At 44.3% G+C, this 23,585-nt stretch overlaps 2 protein-coding genes across 2 annotated transcripts; both read right to left on the bottom strand.

Annotated features, from left to right (window-relative positions):
* Positions 1-6,258: 6,258 nt before the first annotated feature.
* Positions 6,259-16,965, bottom strand: LOC134446163 (uncharacterized). Its single transcript, XM_063195467.1, has 6 exons — positions 16,930-16,965; positions 16,138-16,418; positions 15,138-15,304; positions 13,955-14,378; positions 12,414-13,302; positions 6,259-8,891 (listed from the first exon to the last, which is right to left on the bottom strand). The coding sequence occupies exons 2-6, from the start codon at positions 16,361-16,363 to the stop codon at positions 8,513-8,515; spliced, it is 2,085 nt and encodes a 694-aa protein (XP_063051537.1). The 5' UTR covers positions 16,364-16,418; positions 16,930-16,965; the 3' UTR covers positions 6,259-8,512.
* Positions 16,966-20,480: 3,515 nt separating this feature from the next.
* LOC134445430 (cytosolic phospholipase A2-like) lies at positions 20,481-21,309 on the bottom strand. Its single transcript, XM_063194511.1, has 2 exons — positions 21,276-21,309; positions 20,481-20,953 (listed from the first exon to the last, which is right to left on the bottom strand). Exon 2 carries the CDS (start codon positions 20,912-20,914, stop codon positions 20,531-20,533), a length of 384 nt encoding a protein of 127 aa, XP_063050581.1. The 5' UTR covers positions 20,915-20,953; positions 21,276-21,309; the 3' UTR covers positions 20,481-20,530.
* Between the last annotated feature and the right edge of the window lie 2,276 nt (positions 21,310-23,585).

The following is a 23,585-nucleotide window of genomic DNA, read 5'->3' as shown; positions in this document are numbered from 1 at the left end:
CAGGGCAAGTAACAATCATGTACCAATAACAGTTAAGTAATTATGTTTGTGAATTATTGGTAGCTCACTTGACTGGTGTTGACTGTTGCATTTTGTTTTCCCCTTTTTCTTTTTCTCCAGATATTTATAAATAATGAGTGGCACGAGTCCTGTCAGGAGAGGAAGATGGCCGTGCGTAACCCGGCAACGGGTGATATTATTTGTGATGTGGAGGAGGGAGACAAGGTATAGCAGCAGAATTCTTTTTTTTCAGAGTTGTACACATAGGTTTCACATTTACAAATGTTGTGAGGAGAGGCAAGATACTAAGCAGCCAACCATATGAGCTCATACTTTGACCGACAGCCGGTTCCAACAATCAGAGGTTGACGTGTGCGCAGACAGGGGTGCACAGCCAGGGCTGTTTACAAACGTGTAACCCATGTATAAAGTAGACGTAGAAGTACACAGATGTAATTACAACATATTACATATTACAAAGTTGAAACCATGTATCGTACCACCAGTGTTGTAATTACACCTGTAAGAGTACTTCTACAACACTTAAATGTTAATCAGAGTCAACTATTAAAATCACCTTTATTGGCACTTACACTGTGCAATTGCATGTAGGAACGAATTTCACTCAGCAAGACAGCATGTCATTTTTTTCGGCCTTTGAATGTTTTAGAACGTTTCAGTGGTTCATCAGCGTTTAACAGTTTAAGGGTATTCCTCAGCTCCTTAGCCTGCCAAGTGAAGTGTACTTTATTGGCAAAAATCTATGTAACAGGGTTAACACAGAAGTTTGAAATTGTCTCAAGAGTGTGGATGCCGTGTCTATGTTGCTCTGGGCACCTATAGTTCAATGCAGCGTATACGCAGCATCATGCTTAAATGGGTATTAACCCAAGCAGCAAAACACGTTTTCTGAACCAATTGACACGTTTTTTAACGGTGTCATTTAGGTGTTGAATAAAACCAACGTGTCAAACACGTTTGTGGAACGTTTTCTTTGACACGTTTGCAAAAACACCTTTTAAAAGCGTTCAATACACGTTTAGGTTTAGTGTCAAATGACACGTGAAAATACCAACGCGTCTGACACGAAATCTGAACGTACAAATTTGGTGTCAAAAGACACGTTTATTAAAACACTGATCTGACACCAAATTCGAACATGCAGTTTTGGTGTCAAAAGACACGTTTTTTAAAACACTGATCTGACACGAAATCTGAAAGTACAGATTTGGTGTCAAAAGACACGTTTTTTAAAACACTGAACTGACACAAAATTCGAACGTACATATTTGGTGTCAAAAGACACGTTTCTTAAAACACTGATCTAGCACTGAAGTCCAAATTGTTTTTGTCTGAACTGGATGGAGAGGGGTCTGGCTGCAGGCTTGCAGCCGGGTCAGTGGTGACGTCACCACTGAACTGCGGGACAGAGTCGACGTCACACGTGAGCCACACGACAGTCTGTGGGCCTACAAGACCGCGACATCAAGCTAAAATGTAAACAATCCGATCCTCGGTCTCGTCTTTTGAAATTCAGACTTTAAATTGAGAAGACATGTTTTCAACACATAGGCCTATAATGTTGCTTAATGTCGAATGTTATGTTTTGTGGTCTGTGTCCCCGCTCTGCGCATGTGCAACACGATTCGTGGAGTAGTCGCCCTTCAGTTTGCTAAAGGCTTGTTTCGCTGAAAGGCTGTCTGTACTCTGTAACATTTGTTTTGTTCGAGGTTATATGGCATTTTTCGTGGTTTATTGATACACCACGTAATGTTATAACTGTAGTGTGTGCCGGGAAAGAAACGAAAGGCCAACTAACAGAGTATCACGTGGAACATTAAAACAGGCCAACACCTCTTTGCTGGTGGTTGAAATTTGGAAGACAACGCTATCTGAACAATCATAGCTCAGCGTGTTAATCCTGTGTCTTGCTTTTCATTGGGATAGCGATGAAGTGGACGATGTGGCAGGTTCGCGTCCCCGAGGGGGACGAGTTGTGTTATCATACTTCTGCCACATTCCTAACATTATAATGTTGCCGGTGGTGTATGGAAAATATCTAGACCAGAGCCATTTCCTTGGGTTAATTAAAGTTAAAGATTAACGACACATGACGTGGCCGTCTGTCAAAGATAGCCGAGGCCTTTTTTTCTTTTTCTGAAAGACGATGTAGGCATAGGCCTACATAAGAAAAGAATAATAATAATAATAATAATAATAATAAAAACACATTGTGTGCAGTGCAAGCTTGCTATCTCAGTTGCCAAAGTAACACAACTCCCCCTCGGGGACGCGAACCTGCCACATCGTCCACTTCATCGCGTGTGACGTCGACACTGTCCCGGAGCAGTTCAGTGGTGACGTCACCACTGACCCGGCTGCAAGCCTGCAGCCAGTCATTATAGCAGATATCTGTCTCTCTGTGTTCCAAGCGTTCCTACTGTCTGTTTTTCGCCCATATTGTGAAAATGACAAATTAATGAAATTGCTGTAGGTGATTGTGATTGTCTATGCCCTCCAGCTGATTTTCATAATACACTTGGGGCCCTACACCAAATACCCCTGTCACACACACAGTTTCGCTGACAGCTTTGGCTGGGACCAGGACAAAGTCCTCTGAAAGGGGCCCACCCAATAGATTCAATGTAATGAGGACAAAATTATAGGCCCAAATCTCCCTGTGCCCGGGACAACTGACCCCTTTGTTCCCCCTTTTCGACTTCCCTGCACACACACACACACACACACACACACACACACACACACACACACACACACACACACACTTTTTACAGACACCCACCCTTGACCGGGGCACACATGTCCCTTATACATTATGCAGTCTATGTACAGTATATCTCATTAATTAAACATAATCTAAATTAGCAGGCCCTAAGACTGGAAGGTGAAGGACAGTCTACGGTCTTGCCAGTTTGCAGTTAGACTACTGTATTATTCTAAGTATCGGGGACAAAAACATAATCTGCGCTTATCATCAGTGTGATTTCTGGTAAGTTGTGATAGTGGCTGACTTTTACGGGAAGGGAACGACCCTGAGAATGGGTCAGCTGCGGAATATTGCAGCGGGACAGTCCTGTCACAACCAGGCAAGCTACAGTAACTAGGCAATAGCCTACTGACTGGCCCTGACTCGTATTCAAATGACAGAGATGACAAGTGACAAGTGAATGTGGCAACACTTTCCTAAATTCAATTGCCGAAAAAGATGACAGTGCTAGCGATCAAAATCTGTCTTGAGGGGGCCATGTCCATTAGTCTGAAGAGACAATTCCCTCTTTGCTTAGGGCCCCCAAATACTGTGCCTTGAAATGGCCCTGCAGTGAGACAACACAAAGTGAGACCCCTATAAAACCTGAACACCTGTGGAGACCAATCAACTTGGTTTGGACACTGAGACGCCTCAAGCACACTGCGAGCATGAGATGTAAGCTTAGCGTGTCCGGAGGTATCCGTGATCATCTCTTGCAGCGTGGCACATGGACGGGAGCGCGAGCGGGAGGGCAGACATGTCTGCGATGCTCCTCAACCTTCATGACCTTTGCTCTTGACCCCAGGCAGTTTGGCCCTGTTGTTAACATCTACTGTTATGTGCTGTGTAAGGCTGTTTGTATGACAATTATTTGGAAACATTTTTGTGATGCTGACTCAGAATGGTCAAGAAAAAAGAAACACTGTCAAATTGTCAAACACAATCAAATTTGATTCAGTTTTCAGTATTGGCTCACATATTTTTGATTGGAAATGTAATTCTGTTTTGTTCTGTTTTTTCACGTTATTTATTTTTAAATTTAAATTTTCCTAATATTTCTGTAGGGGCTTTTATGCCTTTATCTGATAGGACAGTCTGAGATGGTGACAGGAAGCGAGTGGGACAGAGAGACGGGGTGGGATCAGGACTCGAACCCGGGTCCCCGTGGGCATGCAAGCCCAAATGTGGGGGGCTTAGCGCGCTGCGCCACAGCGCCCCCGTTATTTATTTCTTTTTAATCCAGGCTTATTACGTCACCATTGTATGTATTCCAAGAGCCACCAAAATATGTAAAAAAAAATATTTCCTCTTATTTCCTCTAGTTTTGGACACCAGTGCACACCCACCACCACCACGTCTCCCGTGATGTCGCTCAACTGTGTCCTCCTGCTGGCCCTGCTCCCCCTCTGTCAGGGATAGACCAGCACCACCGCATTCGTATCGGGACTCCGTGCCTACAACCTGAGCCACGTAAACGGCGCCCCTCCGGATAACTTTGTTGAAATAACCCTATCAGGCACCATCTGTGGCAGGTCAAATGCCATTCTTGACAACGCCAACCCTGTCTGGGACACCACCATGATTGGGTGCAGAAACGCAAAGTATGGACAATATTGGGAAGCTAATAGAAATCGACTGCTGGGCATGTGTCCCCATATCATAGAAGCCAAAGAAGCTAAAGTTGAGTGCAGAAGTGCTAGCTTGTCAATTGACTTTGAGTATACGATGTGATCCTTGTAATCAAATCCTTTTTTGATTTGTGTGAAGTTGACATAAATAGGACATTTGTTTTGTTGAATGAATTATTGTTTGAACAACATTATGAAAAAGTTCCAATAAATCATGAATTCAACAAAGCCCTTGTTGTGTTTTCTTCAATTGTGTTGCCATTACCTCCTTAACAAACTATGTCAAAGTCCTTATGCCATTCATACAGAAGAATCAAGCTTCTCTTACTAAAAAGAGATCAGGATTGTTTATTTTTTTTGCACAGAGCACAGATAAGCACAAAAACAGTATGGACAAATAAGGGCAAGTTCCTTCATTTCCAACCGGTCATCAATAAAGTTACTCTACTAAATAACACAATGGTGTTAATCAGCTGGAACTGAGGCCTTAGTCAGGGAGGAGGGAATTGTAAACCGCTCCAAATTCCAGTCAGTGTTGCCACAAAACTTTGGACCCCCTGTTAGAAAGTTGAAGATTAAGAGGAACCTAACCTAATAATTACATTCAACCTATGCATATACCTAATGAACAAAAGAATGGGCTTCACCAGAATAAAGTTTAGGCTCTGGGAGTTCCGAACTGAATCCCATCAAACATCTGACGGGTGATCTGAGGAGAACTGCACAGGAGATGCACTTGTAATCTGTCAGATTTGCAGTGCTTTTACGAAAAGGAGTGGTGGACAAATATTGCCAAATCAACATTTACCATGCACAATAGACTCTCACCCAAAAAAAGACTGAGTGCGGTAATAAAAGCAACAAAGTATTAGCTCAAGGGTGTGCATATTTATGCAATTGGAATTATGAATTTTTTTATTGGCTACTTTTTCTATTTAAAGCTTTGAGTTTGCTTTTCTGTTGCATTGAATAGTTTAGATTAAAGGTGGAAAATTGTTAAACTAATTGTCTTTCGATCATTTTCTTACATCACAAAAACCTGGCATTTGAACAGGGATGTGTAGACTTTTATAACCACTACATGTACAGGACATTAGTTACAATTCCTGATACAAAATCCTGCACTTTCACACACTTCCCGTTTATCAGATGGAGCACAAAAAACTTGTACTTACTGTAGGGTAAAAGCAAACTGATAGGCTTTTGGCCCGACCCTGTGAACAAACCAGCTGTGCGATCCTGCTGTACAGAAACCATACCCGGATATTTGTCATTGTAATGTCCCTACCACATTCCAAGTCAAACCTACACCTTTGGTGCCACCCCTATAAAAGTAGAACACTTGTGGAGACCACTCAAGTTGCTCTGGACACAGAGAGAGGTAAGACCGTCAGGCTTTCTGTGTACTCTCGTCATTAATTTGCCATGTCTTGTATTTGTGCGTTTTTGTAAGCAGTATAAGACACCATAGACACACGGCCTTTTCAGTTTTGTTGTAACATTTCACGCTACCTTTTTTGCAAGGCTCCTGTTCACGCATACAGTACATGGTTCTACCATTAAATGCTCAAATGTCTCATTGGAAATCTCAAACATTGCGGACAACTGACTATCATTTGACATTACAATTATTCGGAAGACACTTTCTTGATGCAGATCAGGACAATTGTTCTGGGCAGTCAGATGTCATAGTGGATCTTGGAATAGACAGTTTTGGTCCCATATCCTCTATGGTTGAACACACATGACATTTGCACTGGCCCACATTGTTTTAACCGCAGCACCATACAATGCTACGTCTGTGGGAAACCCTGAACTTATAAGGTAAACTAGAGTATTTGCTTTTTTGTCTACTCTTCTCGTTTCTTCCAGGTTGTGGACACAAACGTCATGTCTGCTGTGAAAGCTGCCATCTTCCTGCTGGCCCTGGGCCTACTGGCCCCGTCCCCACTATGCGAGGCCAGAAGTGCTTTCGTGTCAGGACTCCGCGCCTACAACCTCAGCTACAAAGGCTACCCCCTTAATGCTTTTGTCAAAGTAACCCTTGGAGGGAGGGATTGTGGCAAGACCGTTGTTGTCGAAGGGAATTCCAACCCCATCTGGGCGAACAGCATGATCGGATGCGCAAACCCAAGAATTGGAAGCATGTTTACGCTCTATGTGTATCATTTGCATGAATTGAATATCACTCAAGAGAAATTGTTGGGAATGTGTCCTCATATCATCGACAAGAACAAGGATGTAGTCAAATGCAGAAGTGCTAGTCTTTCAATCGACTTTGAGTATTGGTTTTGATTAGTGTGAATTTGGTCAAGAGAGGTAGCGTATACTTTCAGAAATGTGCTGTATGTATTTGCATGATTGCCTGAATTCAAATTCATGAATTCTTGTGTTAAAGCATTTCAAAAACGTTGCAATAAATGCAATAAATGCCATAAATGCCCAGCAATACTCTAAAAATTGGTTGTTGTTGTTGTTTTTATTTTGTTGCCATTACCTTTTTCAAAGTACTCAGGGGACAGCCTCCTGGTCTGTAAACAGGAAACTGAAAAGCTTTCCTTGAGTTAAAAATTGATTCGTTACATTTTTTTTGCCATGGAGCAGGATTTTCACTACATGGTACTGACTGAATTTAAATAATATAGCCAAACATGTTAAGTATATTATAGCCAATGATTAAAAAAATACACCATCAAACATTGAACAATCAATGAAAAACAAAGCTCTCTTTCCAGCTTCCATTCTGAAATGCTTTTGAAATAGTCACTAAAGTGTAACTTCCAGTGCAGTTACTTACCACCCAGACAGGCCTTAAAGGATAACTTCAGTCAATTCCAACACGCAGTTATAATGCTCACACTACCTTGAACTTGTCAGTACGTGAGATTTTTTTTCTTTTTCTCCAGCCTTTTCCGAGATCCTGGTCATTGTAATGGGGGCAGCTGTTTGTTTACATTTCAAAAAACATCTTGATTTACTCCCAAAAACATCCAAGAGGTTATGCAGACAACTAGCAAATTAGCCTTTTGGGAAAATATTTGGGGTAGGCCTATGTTAAGAATTAAAAAAATGTAAATAAAAGCTGCCCCCATTAGAATAGCTCAGATCTCGGAAAGGGCTGAGCTGAAAAATGCAGCATTCAAGTGTAGTGTGAGCAATACAACAGCATATTGAAAATGGCTGAAGTGGTCCTTTAACTACACTGAATGTGTAGTTTAAATACGGTAGTATGCACTTTGTCATAAAAAAAACATCTCGGCCTTGAAGTGTGAGGATATAATTCAGACATGCAAATTGCATCTGAAAGGCAGCTGAATAGGCTGCTTGAAGTGCTAGGACAACATAATTCTGACATCTACTGTTCAAAATGTGTACTAGAAGTTCTATGTGGACATTAAACACCATTACACATTAGTGTATCTTCTTATGAAGTCATATCAAGGTGCATACGTGTGCAGTACAGTACATACAGTAAACAGGCACTGTTGGAATAAGTTGCACTTAGGCCTTGGTTGGTTACATGTATGCAGTATTCTTAAAAATAGGTAATATATTATATTAACCATTTAAAAAAATATCTGCATAGATATCATAAAATGTATCATGTTTTGATTCTGTTTACATGGCATGTGGACAAAAAAAATCACCATTGAGAGGTGTATTTTAGAAATCTCCAGTCAAGGGAGCTAAAAGTCTGTTTACCGGTGAAAAAAAGGAATGAATTAATGAATTAAATAGTGGGTAAACAGTTAGGGTGGTTAGGGCGTCAGACATCTAGCCTAAAGGGTGCCGGTTCGACTCCCAACCCGCCAGGTTGGTGGGGGGAGTAATTAATCAGTGCTCTCTCCCGTCCTCCTCCACGGCTCAGTGACCCTGAGCATGGTACCGTCCCGCGGCACTGCTCCCTTTGGGCGCCATTGGAGGCTGCCCCTTAGCACGGGTGAGGCATGAATGCAATTTCGTTGTGTGCAGTGAACACTTGTGTGCCGTGGATTGCTGTGTCACAATGACAATGGGAGTTGGGAGTTTACAAATGACAACGGGAGTTGCATAAATGTTTACAAATGATATCCATATACGTGCAAACCGGGTCTCAGCATTGTGCCCTCCCACATCACATCCAAGTGACATTCAGCGTCTGCCGTCTCCCTTTACCTGCCCTCTGCAACCGGCTGACATCATGACGCGTCACGGCCCAGCAACCGCTGAGGTCCAGCGTGGACAAACCGTTGCCCACGACGTCCAGTCGCGACAGGGTTGCCATAGAGACGTCGGAGTGTGCGAGATTCAAGTGCTTGAGGTGTCGGAGGGCGGGGTTCCGTGAGGAGAGGGCATGGTCCAGCACCGAGAGGAAGAGCGGGTCCAGGGGACAGGGCACGGCCACCAGGGTAACTGTCTCTAGCAGAGGGGAGCCCCTTAGCAAAGCCAACAGTGCCACCTTAAGGGATCTCCACGACATCACAGTTTTCTTTTGGCGTGGGTCGAAAGAAAAGCTGAGGAGGACACAAAAAGATGAGGGGGGGAGAAGACAAAAAAGAAATTAAGACAAAAAAGAAATTAAGAAACTGAGAACTTGGAGAAATAAAACTTAAGACTTAAATTGAACTAAATAAATAACAAACACACACATTTGAGCAGTGAGAGATGATTAAGCCTTGAGCAGTGAAACACAAAACAAACACCAACTAGAAATGCATTCCGAGAACGCAGACCTCCGCCAAGGAAGTTCAGTTTGTTTTGGACATAGGTATAGAGTCATGATGTGGTTTCATGCATTTAGGCCTATAGGCTACATAGCATTTGTGTTCAGGTAATTGAACCGTCAAGTTGTAACCAAATTACAGTTCTCTTTGTCTCTTTTATCATTTCCATGTTCTCTAGCTGTGGACTGTTTAGTTCACCTTTGATTGTTTTATATTGGCAAAGTGATTGTTCATGCTATAGCCTATGCCTTCTGTGATTTGCCAATGCTCATTGCTACATATTAGTCACATTGTTGATGATTGGCAGCATGCCTTTCATTAGGATACCATCTAAAACAAAATAAAAAATTAAAAGCACAATTTTCATTGGCCAACACCCATAGTAGGCCTACATATTCTACAGCAGTGCAGCGGTCCCCAACCCAGAGCGCAGTAATAGGCCTATATATAGTCCTATATATATTTTTTGTAATAACAAGACAACATGCTGTAGGGCTACTTTGAGCCGTTCACTTATTGAATCAGAAATGTCCAAGAATGCCCTTATCCAGTGGCAGTGCATGGATGGTTGTGGAGTGTCAGTTATTGTTTTGGGTTATCTCGCAAGGCTAAACAAACCTTTGCGAGGTAAATCCACTTGTATCATTTCTAGCTGTTTCAATATCGTGACACCAGTGACGGACTGGGATAGAGAAACGGCCCTGGCATTTTGACCCACAACGCGGCCCCGCGGCCCCAATATCCCCCAGTAGCCCCCCCCCCCCCCCCCCCCCCCCCCCCCCCCCCCCCCCCCCCCCCACGCACACACAGAGAGAGAGAGAGAGACACACCACTTCGCGGAAGTTGCAACAACTTGGTGACCGCGCACCACATGAAAACACTAAAACACAAGGTGCATCCTGATCCTACTAGAACTAGGTGCATGGTGCATCCTACACGTCGAAAACGGTGCGTTATAACAAGCGCACTCTGCACTCGTTGGCCCGCCCCACACAGAGAGAAATTGTGACTATTAATAAAATAGTAGGCCTAAACACTGAAGTTTCAGAAACCGACCTTTAAACAGGCACCAGGCAAGCATCAACGTGCCTACACACACACACTATAAAATCAATGAACCAACCACTTTTGATGTCCGCTTTGCTCTCGCACCGCTTCTTTACGCAAAAGCCCCTTCTTAACGCTGGACAGTGGCCCAGCTATATGACAAGACTATGAGTGGGAGTCAGTCCAACTTCTATGCTAACCAGTCCAGAGCTGAACGCAAAACAACATACCGTAGGCTACATCGATATGGCTACTAAAATGTATTTCAGCAAGACAAGCCACCAATTCGAGAGCCCATTACCAAGTCATGAAGTTAAGAATAAGCTTACAGTACGAATAAGAAAAACTATAACAGCCCCCAGATTACCACAAGCTAAAAAGGTTTACAGATCACATCACCTTGGCTAGTAGCGAGACTAGCCACGGACTGGCTTATGACAGTAGAAACGCGACCTTACGTGAAATAAAAAAAAAGTGTCACGGCGGACACAAACAATGTTTATTAATGGAAATCCTTCAGCCCTACCTGGTCTTATTCGTAGCGTCGGGCGGTGCAACACATCTTCTAATATCCATATTTGTGTGGGCGAGAGAGCTCTGCGTGCTTCATGTGTGAATGGCCTTGTGATTTCTTGGCGATTGCAGAGACAAAACAACACACTTCTTCATGGTCTTCTTCCAAGCAAGCCAAGAAGCTGGCATAATAGATACTAAGACATAGATTCGAACAGAACACCGTGTTTTCAGTGACAACAAACAACAACCTTGAATTTATGGGACACTTCTTGTCCGCCACACACCGCAATGCTCACATGAAGTTTATCGTCAGTCACTAGGGAAACGGAGGACTGAACTGATTAAGAAAATACCTGAAAAGACCACAAGATGGCAGCATCTCACCGCGTAGTGACCACCAAACACCTCCACAAGTCAAGTCAAATGTGCTATCAATTTCCATTGCCGCTCCCCCTTCTTTCGTTTAATTCCTCCTCTTCCTGGACCTTCATTAATTTTTCTTAATAGCTATAATTGTCCATTCGCGTCGCGACATCTACCGTCAGTTTTTCTCTACAACAAGCTTCAGAATGTTGATGAATCTTTAGGCCTACGTTCTTTTTCTTATGGCGGGAACCGAACGTAAATAAATAAATAAAAAAAAAACACAAAGCAATGCTTTACTACAGTTGTCTCAAACAAAAGCAAAATATAAATAGGTAGGCTATAGTTTTTTTTTTTGTATTATTTTGAACACTTTTACATCATTGGAATATATATTCAGGAAAAATACAACATGAAACATAATGAGACCCACCCATCAATATGCCACCGTCCGTGTGTAATGTATGGCAGTGTCAGTGGTATAAATAGCGAAACGATTATAAGAGAACGGTGCTTGAATAGAACTTTGAACGCAGGCAGCGTGATATTTGCTTTATAGATCCCAGACGCATGATCATGCGGCCGCAACGAACATTGGAAGGGCCGCGAAGGTTATGTAAAAGGCCGCGGCCCTTCTGGCATGTGCCCAAATGCCAGACTGTCCAGTCCGTCCCTGCGTGACACCAACGTTGTGCTACAAACGCATTTGCTTAGCGAGAGACATGCCGACTCGACTGGTCGCAGCTAGCGGAATCATTGCATACCCCGACACTACACTTGTTCGAGAAGTTCCTCCTACCTGGGAATCCGTTCATGAGGGTTATTGCGACTTGGTCTTGGCGCTGCGGGCAAATGATCGGCAGCACCCGGGCCTGCACGCTATTTCGTATTGAAAATCACTGTTCGCCGCATCTCCAGCGTTCATTCGTTATGAAGTCTAGGAACTAGTCTATGGAATGTTTTGTAGTGCTGATGGCTTCAGTGCGCGGGGATTGGGGAAGCAGCAAATCACCGTGGATAACGCAATTCGCGCGCGCCTTTCTGTGAGCTTCATTTCATATGAATGTTTTGTGACAGCATTGTGAACTTAAACGATCCGCGAGGCTGTAGCTAAGGCTGCTTTTTGATAGCGATTTTGACTGCGGTAAGAATTTCACTTCAATGCTCTGCCCCGGTGTGGCTGCGTGAAGGTGCGCCAGCTCAGGGCTCCTCCTCACAGAGCCGTCCTCAGTGGTCCTTGCGCGCCCTGCGCGCCCTGTGGCAGGCCATGTAATAGCAGCGTGACGAACACACACACAAATTCGGGCGATCACATAACCTCCTGGCGGAGGTAACTACAGTAAGTCTATTGCATGTCAGTGCCTTCTGTCGGCTCACTCCATTTACCTCATATCTAAACACGACAGGCGAGGAAGACAGGGTAAAGCCTGAAGGTCCTGCTGTCTCTCTCCCTCTCCCTCCTCTTCCTCCTCCTCCTCCTGGTCGTAGTGCATGCTGGGAGGCTCCATGTGAATGGTCAGCGTTGTGAGTTGGGGGCAGGAGCGGAGCAGAGTCAGCAGAGGGTCCACCCCGTCTGCCCGCACCCCTTCCACAGTCAGAGACACCAGGGACGCGCCCACGGGCTCCACGGCCCGCGCCATCTCCGACAGAGCCCCCCCCGGGAACCTCAGCGTGAGGCTCCTCAGACTGGAGGACCATCGGGACAACGCTTTGGCCACGCGGGCCCCCGAGACCGCCTCCGGCTCCCCATCTGGGTCGCAGTCCAGCGTCAGAGCACACACGCTGGGGCAGAGCTGGGCTAGAGCTCCCACTGTGGTGAAGGACACCCCCTGGACCTGCCTCAGGGGGAGCGTTAGGAGAGGGCTCTGCCAAGTGCTTTCATGCCGTTCCCGTGCCTCTTTGTTTTCTGGTGACGCTGCCTCTTTGTCACGTGTCCTTTCCATCGTCACTGCATTGCTGAAAACGTGCCCAGGTCTTTCTCTACGCTTAACCTCTCCCTCTTCCTCATCCTCATCTTCGTCCTCGTATTCAGCGGCAGCCTCGTCATCACTCTCCCGAGTCCGAGAGCAATCGTTTCCCTGTGCTGCAGACAGAAGAAAAGAGCTCTCCTCTTCTCCTTCCCCCTGCTGTCCACCTGTGCCTGCTGCTGGTGGTGTTGTTGTGACACCGTTCGCACCTCCGCAGTCCTCCCCACGGACTCTCTCCGCCCACAGCTCCTTCAGGTCCGGTATGCCCGCACGCCTGCTGAAACCCTCCACCTCCTGGAGGCCTCCGCCTAGAATGACATGGAATGTCTATTATATCGTCACTATTCACAAGAACATTTCATGATCTAAGAGCCTGGAGAACCTCATTTTCTTAGGAATGAGGACTCCCGGCTCTTCTATTAGGTGATTTACCTCTTTACCTCTCGGCCCCTGTGCAGACCTTAAAGGGATACTGTTCCATTTTTGGAAATTAGCTTATATTACTCCTCCCCTTGAGTTAAATAATTGAGCTTTACCTTTCTCCTATACTTTCAACCGTTCTCTGAGTACGGCAGTGCCAATTTCACCTCCATGCTAACAGTTAACATTGAGTCCTATGAGACCAGTTAGCCGCAAGCTGGTCTCATTCGATTCAATGTTAACTGCTAGCATGAAGGTAAAATTTGCACTGCCATAGCCAGAGAACGGTTGAAAGTACATGACGGTACGGTAAAACCCTATTATTTAACTCAAGGGAAGGTGTAAAATAAGCTTATTTCAAAAAATGGGACAGTATCACTTTAAAGCGATATACTTTTCAATACAGTGGGCTATTTACACAGAAGAAAAGAGGAAGTATAGAAGAACAGAATAAACAACTACTAGTGTAAAAGAAGAACACACGCGCATGCACGCACACACACACACACACACACACACTTTAGTGTTTCACTACTACACCTCCATCGGTGAGGAGGGCACAGGCCTCCCCCAGCCCCTCCAGGGCCACCCTCTCCAGCCAGGGCAGGCTGAGCAGCAGGAAGGCCGCGGCACCCTGCCTGTCCTCCTCTTCCTCCCCGAACCCGACATCCAGTGCCAGGAGGCTGCGGAGGTGAGGCAGGCCACCACCACCAGGGCCACCGGGGCTAGTGGCGGGGTGACGCGGGGACAGGTGAAGCAGGCCCGCCGGGCTCAGGTGGTGGCAGCGGCTGACGTCCAGGTGACGGAGCGAGGGGCAGCGGGCGGGCAAGGCCTCGGTCACCCGGGCGTCAGACAAGGTCCCGGCCAGGCCCAGGGAGCGCAGGCTGCGGAGGCGGCCCAGGAGGTCACTCAGGACTGGGGACGGGACGCTGGCCGCACCGCTGAGGTCCAGAGACATCAGACCCTGCGGAGAAGCACAGGAGGGTTTTGTTTTAACCCCTTAAGACGCGGCTNTATAAATTTGTTGTTACTACCAGTATGGTAATGACCAAGTCGTGGTGCATTGCTAAAGGGCCTGTGTTGTGTCATAGTATTGTAGTGCTATGGTAGTTACATTTCAATGACTATTACAGCGTGCCACTGGGGGTACGGCGCGCATTAAGGGGCTACGGACAAACGCTTATTTACAAATCACAGGTATGAGGATTTCTTACCTTATTAAAACACAATTTAAGTGAACATACAGTAGAGAACATTAACAGAATTTTTCACACTTAACAAAGGAAAATATTTCTGCCTTGTTCTAATTGTTGATGTTAAGTGGCACTGGTGGACACACACACACACACACACACACACACTTTTGTGGGAGCCAGAACAGCATCAAGAACGGCTGTTGTTTTTAGTGATGATGGCTGCGTGTGGACCATGGCGTTTGCAAGTTGGGGTGCACGCCACACATCCACAAAAACAATAATCCAGGTGCCAGGCAGTAGTGGTAGACAGTGTGAGAGTGTGGTCCACACTGGGCATGAGCTTCAAAAAAATATTAACTTTATTTCATTAAACAAACGGCAACGTTTCCTGACGCCTGAGGAAGATCCCACTGGTGGGTCGAAATGTTGCTATTTGTTTAATGAAATAAAGTGTATATTTTTGGAGCTCAACCCCAGTGTCCATCACTCTGCAGGGACCATGGCAACTTCACGTGGCGCATGCTCACCTGGCAGCGGGCCCCGATGATGCCGCACAGGTTAGCGGTGACGAGGCCAGGGCAGCGGCCCAGGGAGAGGTGACGCAGCTGGGGCAGCAGCAGGAGGTGCAGGGCCGCCCGGGTCATCAGGCGCCGCGAGGACAACACAGACAGCAGCTCCTCCACCAGCTCCGAAGCTGCACAAGTGGGGAAAGAGAAGGCTTAGGATGAAGTCCATTTTTTTTTAGATTTTTTTCTTTTTGGTCTTTTTCAACCTTATTTGACAGGACAGTGTGAGACAGGTGGACAGGAAGCGAATTGGAAGAGAGAGGGGGAGGGGTTGGCAAAGGACCCGTGCCCGGAATCGAACCGGGGTCAGCCACATGGCAGGTGAGTGCCCTACCTACCGGTTAGCCACGGCAGGGCCGGAGTCAATTTTTTTACTTACTCAGGTATTAAAGTTCATAAAGGTTGGAGCAGGCTTCACTCGAGCGGATTTTTTCTTCTTTTTAGGTTGCTGACCAAAATATTGTAAAACTGAAAAGTAGGAAAAGGTTGAACCATGCATAACTTTATTTTATTATTATTACACTGTGTAATGATAAAACAAAGTTTATGCATAGTGCAACCTTTTCGTATTTACTCAGGCACAGGCACAGACACATAAGCAAGCTGTGTAACGGAGGCTAACTAGCACAGAGTTGGCGTGGATAACTCCGATAGTCTCGTGCCGTTGGGCCGAGAGACTGGTCTCTTGGCCCAGCGGTATCGTACTGTGTATCCCATTGCCGGACCATTGTAGTTCACGAGATCGCACGTTCGATCCCCGAGGGGGGTGAACAGGTGCAAGATGACCTCCGTCACACGTGGATAGGAAGGAACTAGGGAGGATTATGAACAAGAATGACTATCATTAAGCACTTTCGTCTCAAAATCCATCTTCAGGATGGAGTCAATGAACACGCCGCCTACCACGCTCTCTCTCTCACACACACACACACACACACACACACATAGCAAAACAACTCACGTAGCGGGTTGAATGGGCCCATGATGTATCTGAAGAAGTACTGGTCCATGTAGTTCTGGGCATAGTCCTGGGCCCAGACATTGTTCATATTTTTCACAATATTCACAAGGCACAAGCTGGTCAAAGTAGCATCGGGGTCTTTGCCCCTCAATTTGCTTTTTTCCGTCTTCACCTGTCGTTTTTCATTTTCTCTCTTTGACTCACCCAACTGTCGGAAGAGAGGCATTTCAGAAGCCTATCTCAGGACCCCTGCTGCTGCGAAATGGCACAGAACATCAGACCTGTAAGTTAAGCAGGTAGGTGGTTCAACATTCAATAATATAGTCTATTTCCACCAGTAAATTAAGATAACAATTCATGTAATATTTCACCTTGATTTTTTGCTTTTAATAGACTGCTGTGTTGTGGTGTTTACAGGTTTAGGACTAAGGAAGTAGGACTTTTAAGAGCTTAAAAACACTCATGTAGATGAATGCACACTGACTAGCAATCTCTCACAACAGAGAATGTTTTATCATACATTGTATTGTAGGCCCACGTTTAACCAGAGTAGAGCGGATAGCCTTTTATTAGCAGAGAACATAGCAGAGAACGTGTTTCAGATTGCAAAGTATCCGATCTGATTGCAACATAGTTGATAGGTTGAGTTGAGCAACCCCACACCACACCAAGGTCCAGACTCAAGGTCCAGGGTGTGTGGTTGAAAGTCGGCAATAATAGGCTACCGTATCATAATTTCAAAGCAACAACAACAAAAAAAGATTATCGGACAAAAGTTCATAAAGTTTGTACCAGGGCTGTGACTGTAGCCTACTCCTTCTATTCTTCCTCCTTTCTCTTCCTTATTTACAAAGATGGTGGGTCTTCTTTGTTATTTACACTTTGGTCCATTACTTGTCCATGTGTGTACGCCTAGTATGTTACAACACTACCACCTATTGGCAGGGAGTGGGATGGTCAGTCTAGTGAAAATGATTTTAAAATAGCTTACATTAAATAAATAAATAAACAAACACACAAACAAAAGTAATTGAATGAATGGATGAATGAATAAATAAATAAACAAATAAGAATTATATTGTGTATTATGCAGGTAGATTATATATAATGGACAAATTAATTAGCCCTCTGTACTGTATTTTTTTAGGCTATGTGTAGGCATTATACCAGTGATTTTCAAACTGTTTGCCAACTGAGGGTATTCCAATGGGCCTGAAATCATTTTCTAAACATCAAAACAATATTTGTGTGTGTGTTGCTGCTGAGCATTCATGTAGGCCTAAGTTTTATTGTTTATTGGGTGAGAGGTGGGCCCTGTTATTGTTATTATTATCAAGTACAAGTAGGCTAAAGCCCACCCAAAACTAAATGGAGTCGTATTAAGTTTTACTAAACTGATAGAAACAAAGGCTGTTTTGAAAACTCGTCAAAAATTACCTTTGCTTAACAGTATACAGAAGGACACTAAGAAGGACATCATTATTGGGGATTGGACTGCCTGAGATGCCAGAGCTGGCCCAGATCGGTGTGTGTGTGTGTGTGTGTGTGTGTGTGTGTGCGTGTGCGTGTGCGTGCGTGCGTGCGTGCGTGCGTGCGTGCGTGTGTGTGTGTGTGTCTGTCTGTCTGTCTGTCTGTCTGTCTGTCTGTCTGTGTATTTATGTAAGCTACTTGACACCTGAATTTCCCCCTGGGGATCAATAAAGTTTCTCTACTCTACTCTACTCTACTATCCACCGCTATCCATTCCCAGAGCCATAGGCCTACATATCTATGCATGGCTCTGCACATTCCCATCCTTTTATTGTAGGCTACCTGATTGTGTGATTTTATTTACCTTCAGTATTTGCAATATTATCAGGACCAATTATTCCTGCTATACCTTGATTCTTCCTGTCTGTATGAAAAAAATAAACAGCAAAGCCAAGGATATAGTGCAGAACACTTTTTTATTTTTTGTTGTATTTCAATTCAGACAGCCAGTGTAGGTCTATTTACATTTCCCAAAGTTAAGCTGCACCTTTTAAGACAATGTCAAAAAAGGTACGAATTAAGACACCAAAGCTACTGTCCCACTCCATAGTTGAACTCTAGTTTGCCCTTCCGGAAGGAGCAGATGACCTTGGTGCTGGGGTAGTTCTCCACGCTGGCGGTGCAGGTGTGCACATGGTCGTCGATCAGGACGTCCTTGTCCCACAGCTGCAGTTCCAGGACGTCTCCTACCCTGCCCGTGGGGAAGCTGAAGGAGGCCGTCCAGGAGGGGTTGGCATCGTTCTTCTTGAACTCCGTCATGCCGCCGAAGGTGCCTCCGCAGTACACCTTGACATACGGGTCGGGCTTGCCCAGCAGGCCGTTCTGGAGTTCGAAGCCACGGATGCCCCACACCTGAACTTGAGCAGTGGCCACGCAGAGGAGAGGCAGGACGAGCAGCAGGGTGAGCCAGGGGGATGCCATGGTTGTCAGGACAGACGATAGGTAAAACACAGCAGGTGGATCTAACAGAGCAGATTTAAACAGAAAAAAAAACACATTTAGTAGAAATCTGTCATGAAATATATGTTATCTTTATTTGTTTTATCTGTATCTTATGGACATTGAAATCTTGAAGGAGAATTATATTCTGAAAAAAACCCCACATTAATAAAAATCCCACATAGGTCGTTTACTTCCTCTCTTGCAATCTAAGCATCATATTTTGATAATATATCTACAGTATTATCTGATATATCTATATCAAAGAAGTGAAGGAGGGGGTTTAGTCACTCTTCACAGTAGATTATGATGAAAACGATTACCTACCTGTGTGGTCAGTGTTGAGCCCAAAGTGTGTTTTTCTCAAAAGTGTTCAACTTATAAAGCATGGTCGTGTATCTTTTCATCGCTTTATTCCACAGCTGTGCTACTCCCAGAGCTGCTGGCCAAAAACAATAACAAACCAATTCTCTCGCAACTATTCCAGCTTGTTCTGACCAGGTTTACACAACCCTGATAACACTTCAAAGTAGCCAGGGAAATATTCAGTGGACATTAATGAACATTTAGAGAAATTCATGGATGTTGAAATGAAAGCATCATGGGGGTGTTGACATCAACGTTGATATGAAAAGTTGAAATGCAAACCCTGTCTAAAAGTCATTACAAAAATCTGTAGCATTTTTAAATGGCAAATTAAAAAGTTTTAAATGGCATTTTCACCAAGTAGTATACAGTCCAAAAGCCAATGAAATGTTATTGTGAAGAGCAGCAAGTCAAGCCCTAACAAAGTTGGATGGACATACTTTTTGTACTGAATGTAGGCCTATATAAATACAGGCTGCATTTTGTTGTACACTCATCACAAATGTACATATAGGTTTTGTACCTGAACTCTTTTTTGTTGATAATGATGTGTTTGGAATGCAATTCATATGGGAGATAGACAAGTGATAACCAGTTGGTATCACAATGATGTATTCAGGAGGAGGGCTAACATGTGGATATGCTGTGTTTTCTCTATTCATTTCCCCCTTCATGTCTCAACCCACTGGCCAGTACTTTTCCTCACCTTTCCTCCGTCCGCCCCAAATCTGGCTACATGACCTGTTACTGTCCATCTCAGGCTGCCCACTCCACTCAGCCGACCCACTGACAGGAGTCATAAAAGGAGTCAGTAGTCACGGGCCCAGGGAGAGAGCAGGCCTAGAATAACACCGTATGTATTTAGTTGGGGGGGGGCTTTCAAATATTTTTTCCTGGGCCCAGTCAAAGCTCTCAGCATCCCTGCCACTCACTGTACATGTGCACAGTTTATTTACACCTTGTATGTTTCGTGTCTGACTGTCTTCTTGCTATTCTTTCTTGTTTCTGTCTCTATTTTCTTCTTCTCTTATTACCTCCATCTTTAACATTGATGTTTTTTTTCCATTTGTTAAGCACTTTGAGCAGCATGCCTTGTATGATAAAGTCCTATACCAATTTTGTGCGTGCATTTGTGTGTGTGTGTGTGTGTGTGTGTGTGTGTGTGTGTGTGTGTGTGTGTGTGTGTGTGTGTGTGTGTGTGTGTGTGTGTGTGTGTGTGTTCATTTCAGCTCCCACTCCAATGCTACTCATCTGCTTGTCTTTGGAGAGTGAATCTGTCTTGTCATAATAGTCATAATCTGTCTTGTCATAATAGTTTACCTGATATTGTACTTTCTACTTATTTGCCCTCACTTTCTGAATGTGTTTGGGTCCAAGCCCAGCTCTTCACATGTGACATAATGAATAAATAAACAAACAAACAAACAAACAAACAAACAAATCGTTCTAGGCTGGAAATATTGTGATACACCATTTTATTTATTATGATGATTTCAAATGAAGGGACCTATATGTCACTTTAGACAACAAAACACCTGCTCTTGCATTATTGGCAATTTCACAGTCCGTAATAAAACTCCAATTCCCCCTTCCGCATTGAGCAGGTCACCTTGGCACTGGTGTTTTGCTTTACCATTGCTCTGCAGGTCCCCAGACGATTATCGAACAGCAGGTCCCTGTCCCACAACTCCAGTTTCAGGAAATTCCCAACTTTGCCGTCCGGAAAGCGGAACGACGTACTCCAGATGGGGTTGGGGTCGCTCGTCTTGAATTCCGTCATCCCACCGAATGTGCTGCCACAGTACACCTTGACGTAGGGGTCGGGTTTGGACAACATATCGCCCTTGATGCCGTAGCCACGAATGCCCCACACCTGGAGATCAGCAGCAGCCACATAGAGCGCTGACAGGACGAGGAGCAGAGTCGAGCAGAGGGAGGCCATGGTTCTCAGGACAGGCAAGATGCAAAACACAGGACAGGTCTAACACAAAGAAGACGCAATCAGAAAACAACATTATATTTCATTGGAGATCCTACTGACCGTGGACTAAATATTTTCATATTTCGTAGCCCTATAATACACACTGTTCCACCAGTGCAATGCTGTAGTAGTCATTGAAAAGTTAACTACCATATACTACATTATGACATTACCTTTAGTAATGCACTACGACTTGGTCATTGCCATTTTGGTAACAGCAAATTTATAATGCTGTGTCTTAACAGGTTTAATGAAGTCTTCATATATATATATATATTTTTTAATCCTACCAGATGACCAAGCTGTAATTCTAATTGCCTACCTTAATCTCACCGCCCAGGCCAAGGTGAGTGTTTCTTCACAGGTTTTGGTCTTATAAAGGAGGTGGAGTGTCGTATGTGTTTTCATTGCTTTACTTCACAGCTGGGCAACTCCCAGAGTTGTTCTAGCCAAAAATAATCAACACCAATAATTCTCCCCACTCCAGCTTGCCCATACGCGGATTACAAAATACTGAGAAGTTTTATTGGAATAAAAATAGGAATGTAAAGGGATAGGAGTTGACATGGAAATAACCAAAGTTATTTATTTTAATGAACTAAAATAACATAGACATTTAAATATGTGATAAAGGTGACTAGAGGATGATGAAAAGTTCACAAAGGCACGAATCCACGACATCAGTCAGGGTCAGCGTCAGAGTCAGACACAAGAGTGCAACCATTAATTGCTTTATTCAAACATTGTGAGAGTAGCCTAAAGTATTTCATGTCACGAATGTAATTCTCTACGTACGTACATTTACACAGTTTGCCGACACTGTTATTAATTTACTACAACACAAGCATGTCTGCTTCAATGTGACTGCCTGTTTAAGCAACTAGTTTTGTGTAGAAGAAGCACAAACACACATATACACTGTGATGGAGTGACCATCACTAGGGCTGTGGTTGTGTTCTGACTGTCATGGCAATGAGCCTGGCTCTTTGGTGTAGCGGTCAGATTCCTAGTTTGGTATGCCTGGGTTTGAGTCCCGGCAAGGGCAATTCTACGCCGCTTTGCTACAAATGGCGCCAGAAGTGGGACCGTGGCGTGAGGCCATTGGAAGTGTAAGGCATGTTCTAATAAGGAATGTTCTAGGGGTGCCAGGCATGTTCTAATTACCACTCAGACTGTGTTTGTAGAGAATCTGACTGTTAAAGTCGAAATGTAATCCAGCCATGAAATAAATAAAAGACAACAAAAAGGATTGTAAGTGTGCAGACTTCTCACTTCATTGGAAGTGTACCCATTGTTTGTGAGCCTTAATTCCATGTATGGGACCCCCAGGAATGGCGACCCCCGGTGAGAGGGATCCCTGGATGGCACACTGGATGGAGGAAGCATGATGGGCAGTTGTGTGAGGGACACCATGAGTGTGTTAAGCACACGGGTGCGCTTCACGAAGGGTGAAGGCAGTGTGATGGAGTGGCCATCTGTAGGGTTGTGGGTGTGCTCTGACTGTTACGCCAATGAGCCTGGCTCTTTGGTGTAGCGATCTGAGTCCCTGTCGTGCCGAAAAGCGAGTCCCTGCCAGAACACGAGTGCCCTCATTGAAACCAATGACATTTTTTGAGAAACCGTAACATTTGTTATGACAATTCTTCGATTCTTTTATGGAAATAATACTGAAATTGTAACCAGTTCTTTGTAATACTTCCAGAAGGAATGCAGATGCTTTATTGATAGGCTTTCCATCTTAAAATTTAAGTTAAATTGTGTCGGATTTATCTGCAAAAATGGGTAAAAAATATCTGAAAAATTGGTCATTGGTTTCCATTGGTTTCAATGAGGGCACTCGTGTTCTGGCAGGCACTCGCTTTTCGGCACGACATCCCAGTTTGGTGCCCAGGAAGGTTTGGGTTTGCGTCTCGGCAGGGTAACTCTACTCCCCTTCGCTACAAACACACTCTACAGACACTGTATGTATGTTGTCTTGCAAAAAAAAACAGATGCACACAGAGCTGAATGGATTCAATTGAATTAACTGAAACAAATATGGACATTTAGATATGGGATAGAGACAACCAAACAATGATAAAAAAACTAAGGAAACAGATTTCAGTCAAACACAAGAGCACATCACTTTCCTCCCTTTCACTTTATTATGTAAGCTTTAATGACAATACAATTTCTTACCAAGTCATAAACAGGATTTGTAAAATGGTGGCCATATGGTCAAGAAGCAGTGACTGTGAGTAGCATGATTGTTTTCTGGCAGCTGTGGCCTAATGGTTACAGAGGTTGTTAGGGTTGTGAGTTTTCACCCTAATCAGTAGGCAATAGGCAATAGCAAGTGCCCTTGATCAAGACACCTTACATCGCATTGCACCATGGACTGTAATCAATACCCAGAAATGATAACCGTAAGTTGCTTTTGATAAACGTGTAATGTGTAAAGTGAAATGTTATAGATCGCAGAGGCCCTTTCCTGATTGAGCACAGGAGTGAAAACACCAGATTTCCTGGTTGGACTGGCCAATCAGAAATGCCCACTAATATTGATTATGATGGTGCTTCTGATTGGTAGTTCCAGTCAGGAAATCCAGTGATGTACTTGAGTTGCAAACTCAATAGATGAAAATGCATGTTA

Source organism: Engraulis encrasicolus, chromosome 3 (assembly GCF_034702125.1).
Source record: "Engraulis encrasicolus isolate BLACKSEA-1 chromosome 3, IST_EnEncr_1.0, whole genome shotgun sequence".
Classification (NCBI taxonomy): domain Eukaryota; kingdom Metazoa; phylum Chordata; class Actinopteri; order Clupeiformes; family Engraulidae; genus Engraulis; species Engraulis encrasicolus.
The sequence above is the reverse complement of the archived record's forward strand: the minus strand, read 5'-3'. Positions and strand labels throughout refer to the sequence as shown.

What these genes read in the sequence shown, in the direction of transcription:
- LOC134446163 (XM_063195467.1), bottom strand. Translation starts at nt 16,363, where the DNA reads ATGCCTCTCTTCCGACAGTTGGGTGAGTCAAAGAGAGAAAATGAAAAA. An exon ending in GGGCCCATTCAACCCGCTAC is followed by an intron (nt 15,305 to 16,137) that starts GTGAGTTGTTTT and finishes CCACTTGTGCAG; the next exon opens with CTTCGGAGCTGGTGGAGGAG. An exon ending in CTGTCGTGTTTAGATATGAG is followed by an intron (nt 8,892 to 12,413) that starts GTAAATGGAGTG and finishes TGTCCTCCTCAG; the next exon opens with CTTTTCTTTCGACCCACGCC.
- LOC134445430 (XM_063194511.1), bottom strand. Translation starts at nt 20,914, where the DNA reads ATGGCCTCCCTCTGCTCGACTCTGCTCCTCGTCCTGTCAGCGCTCTAT.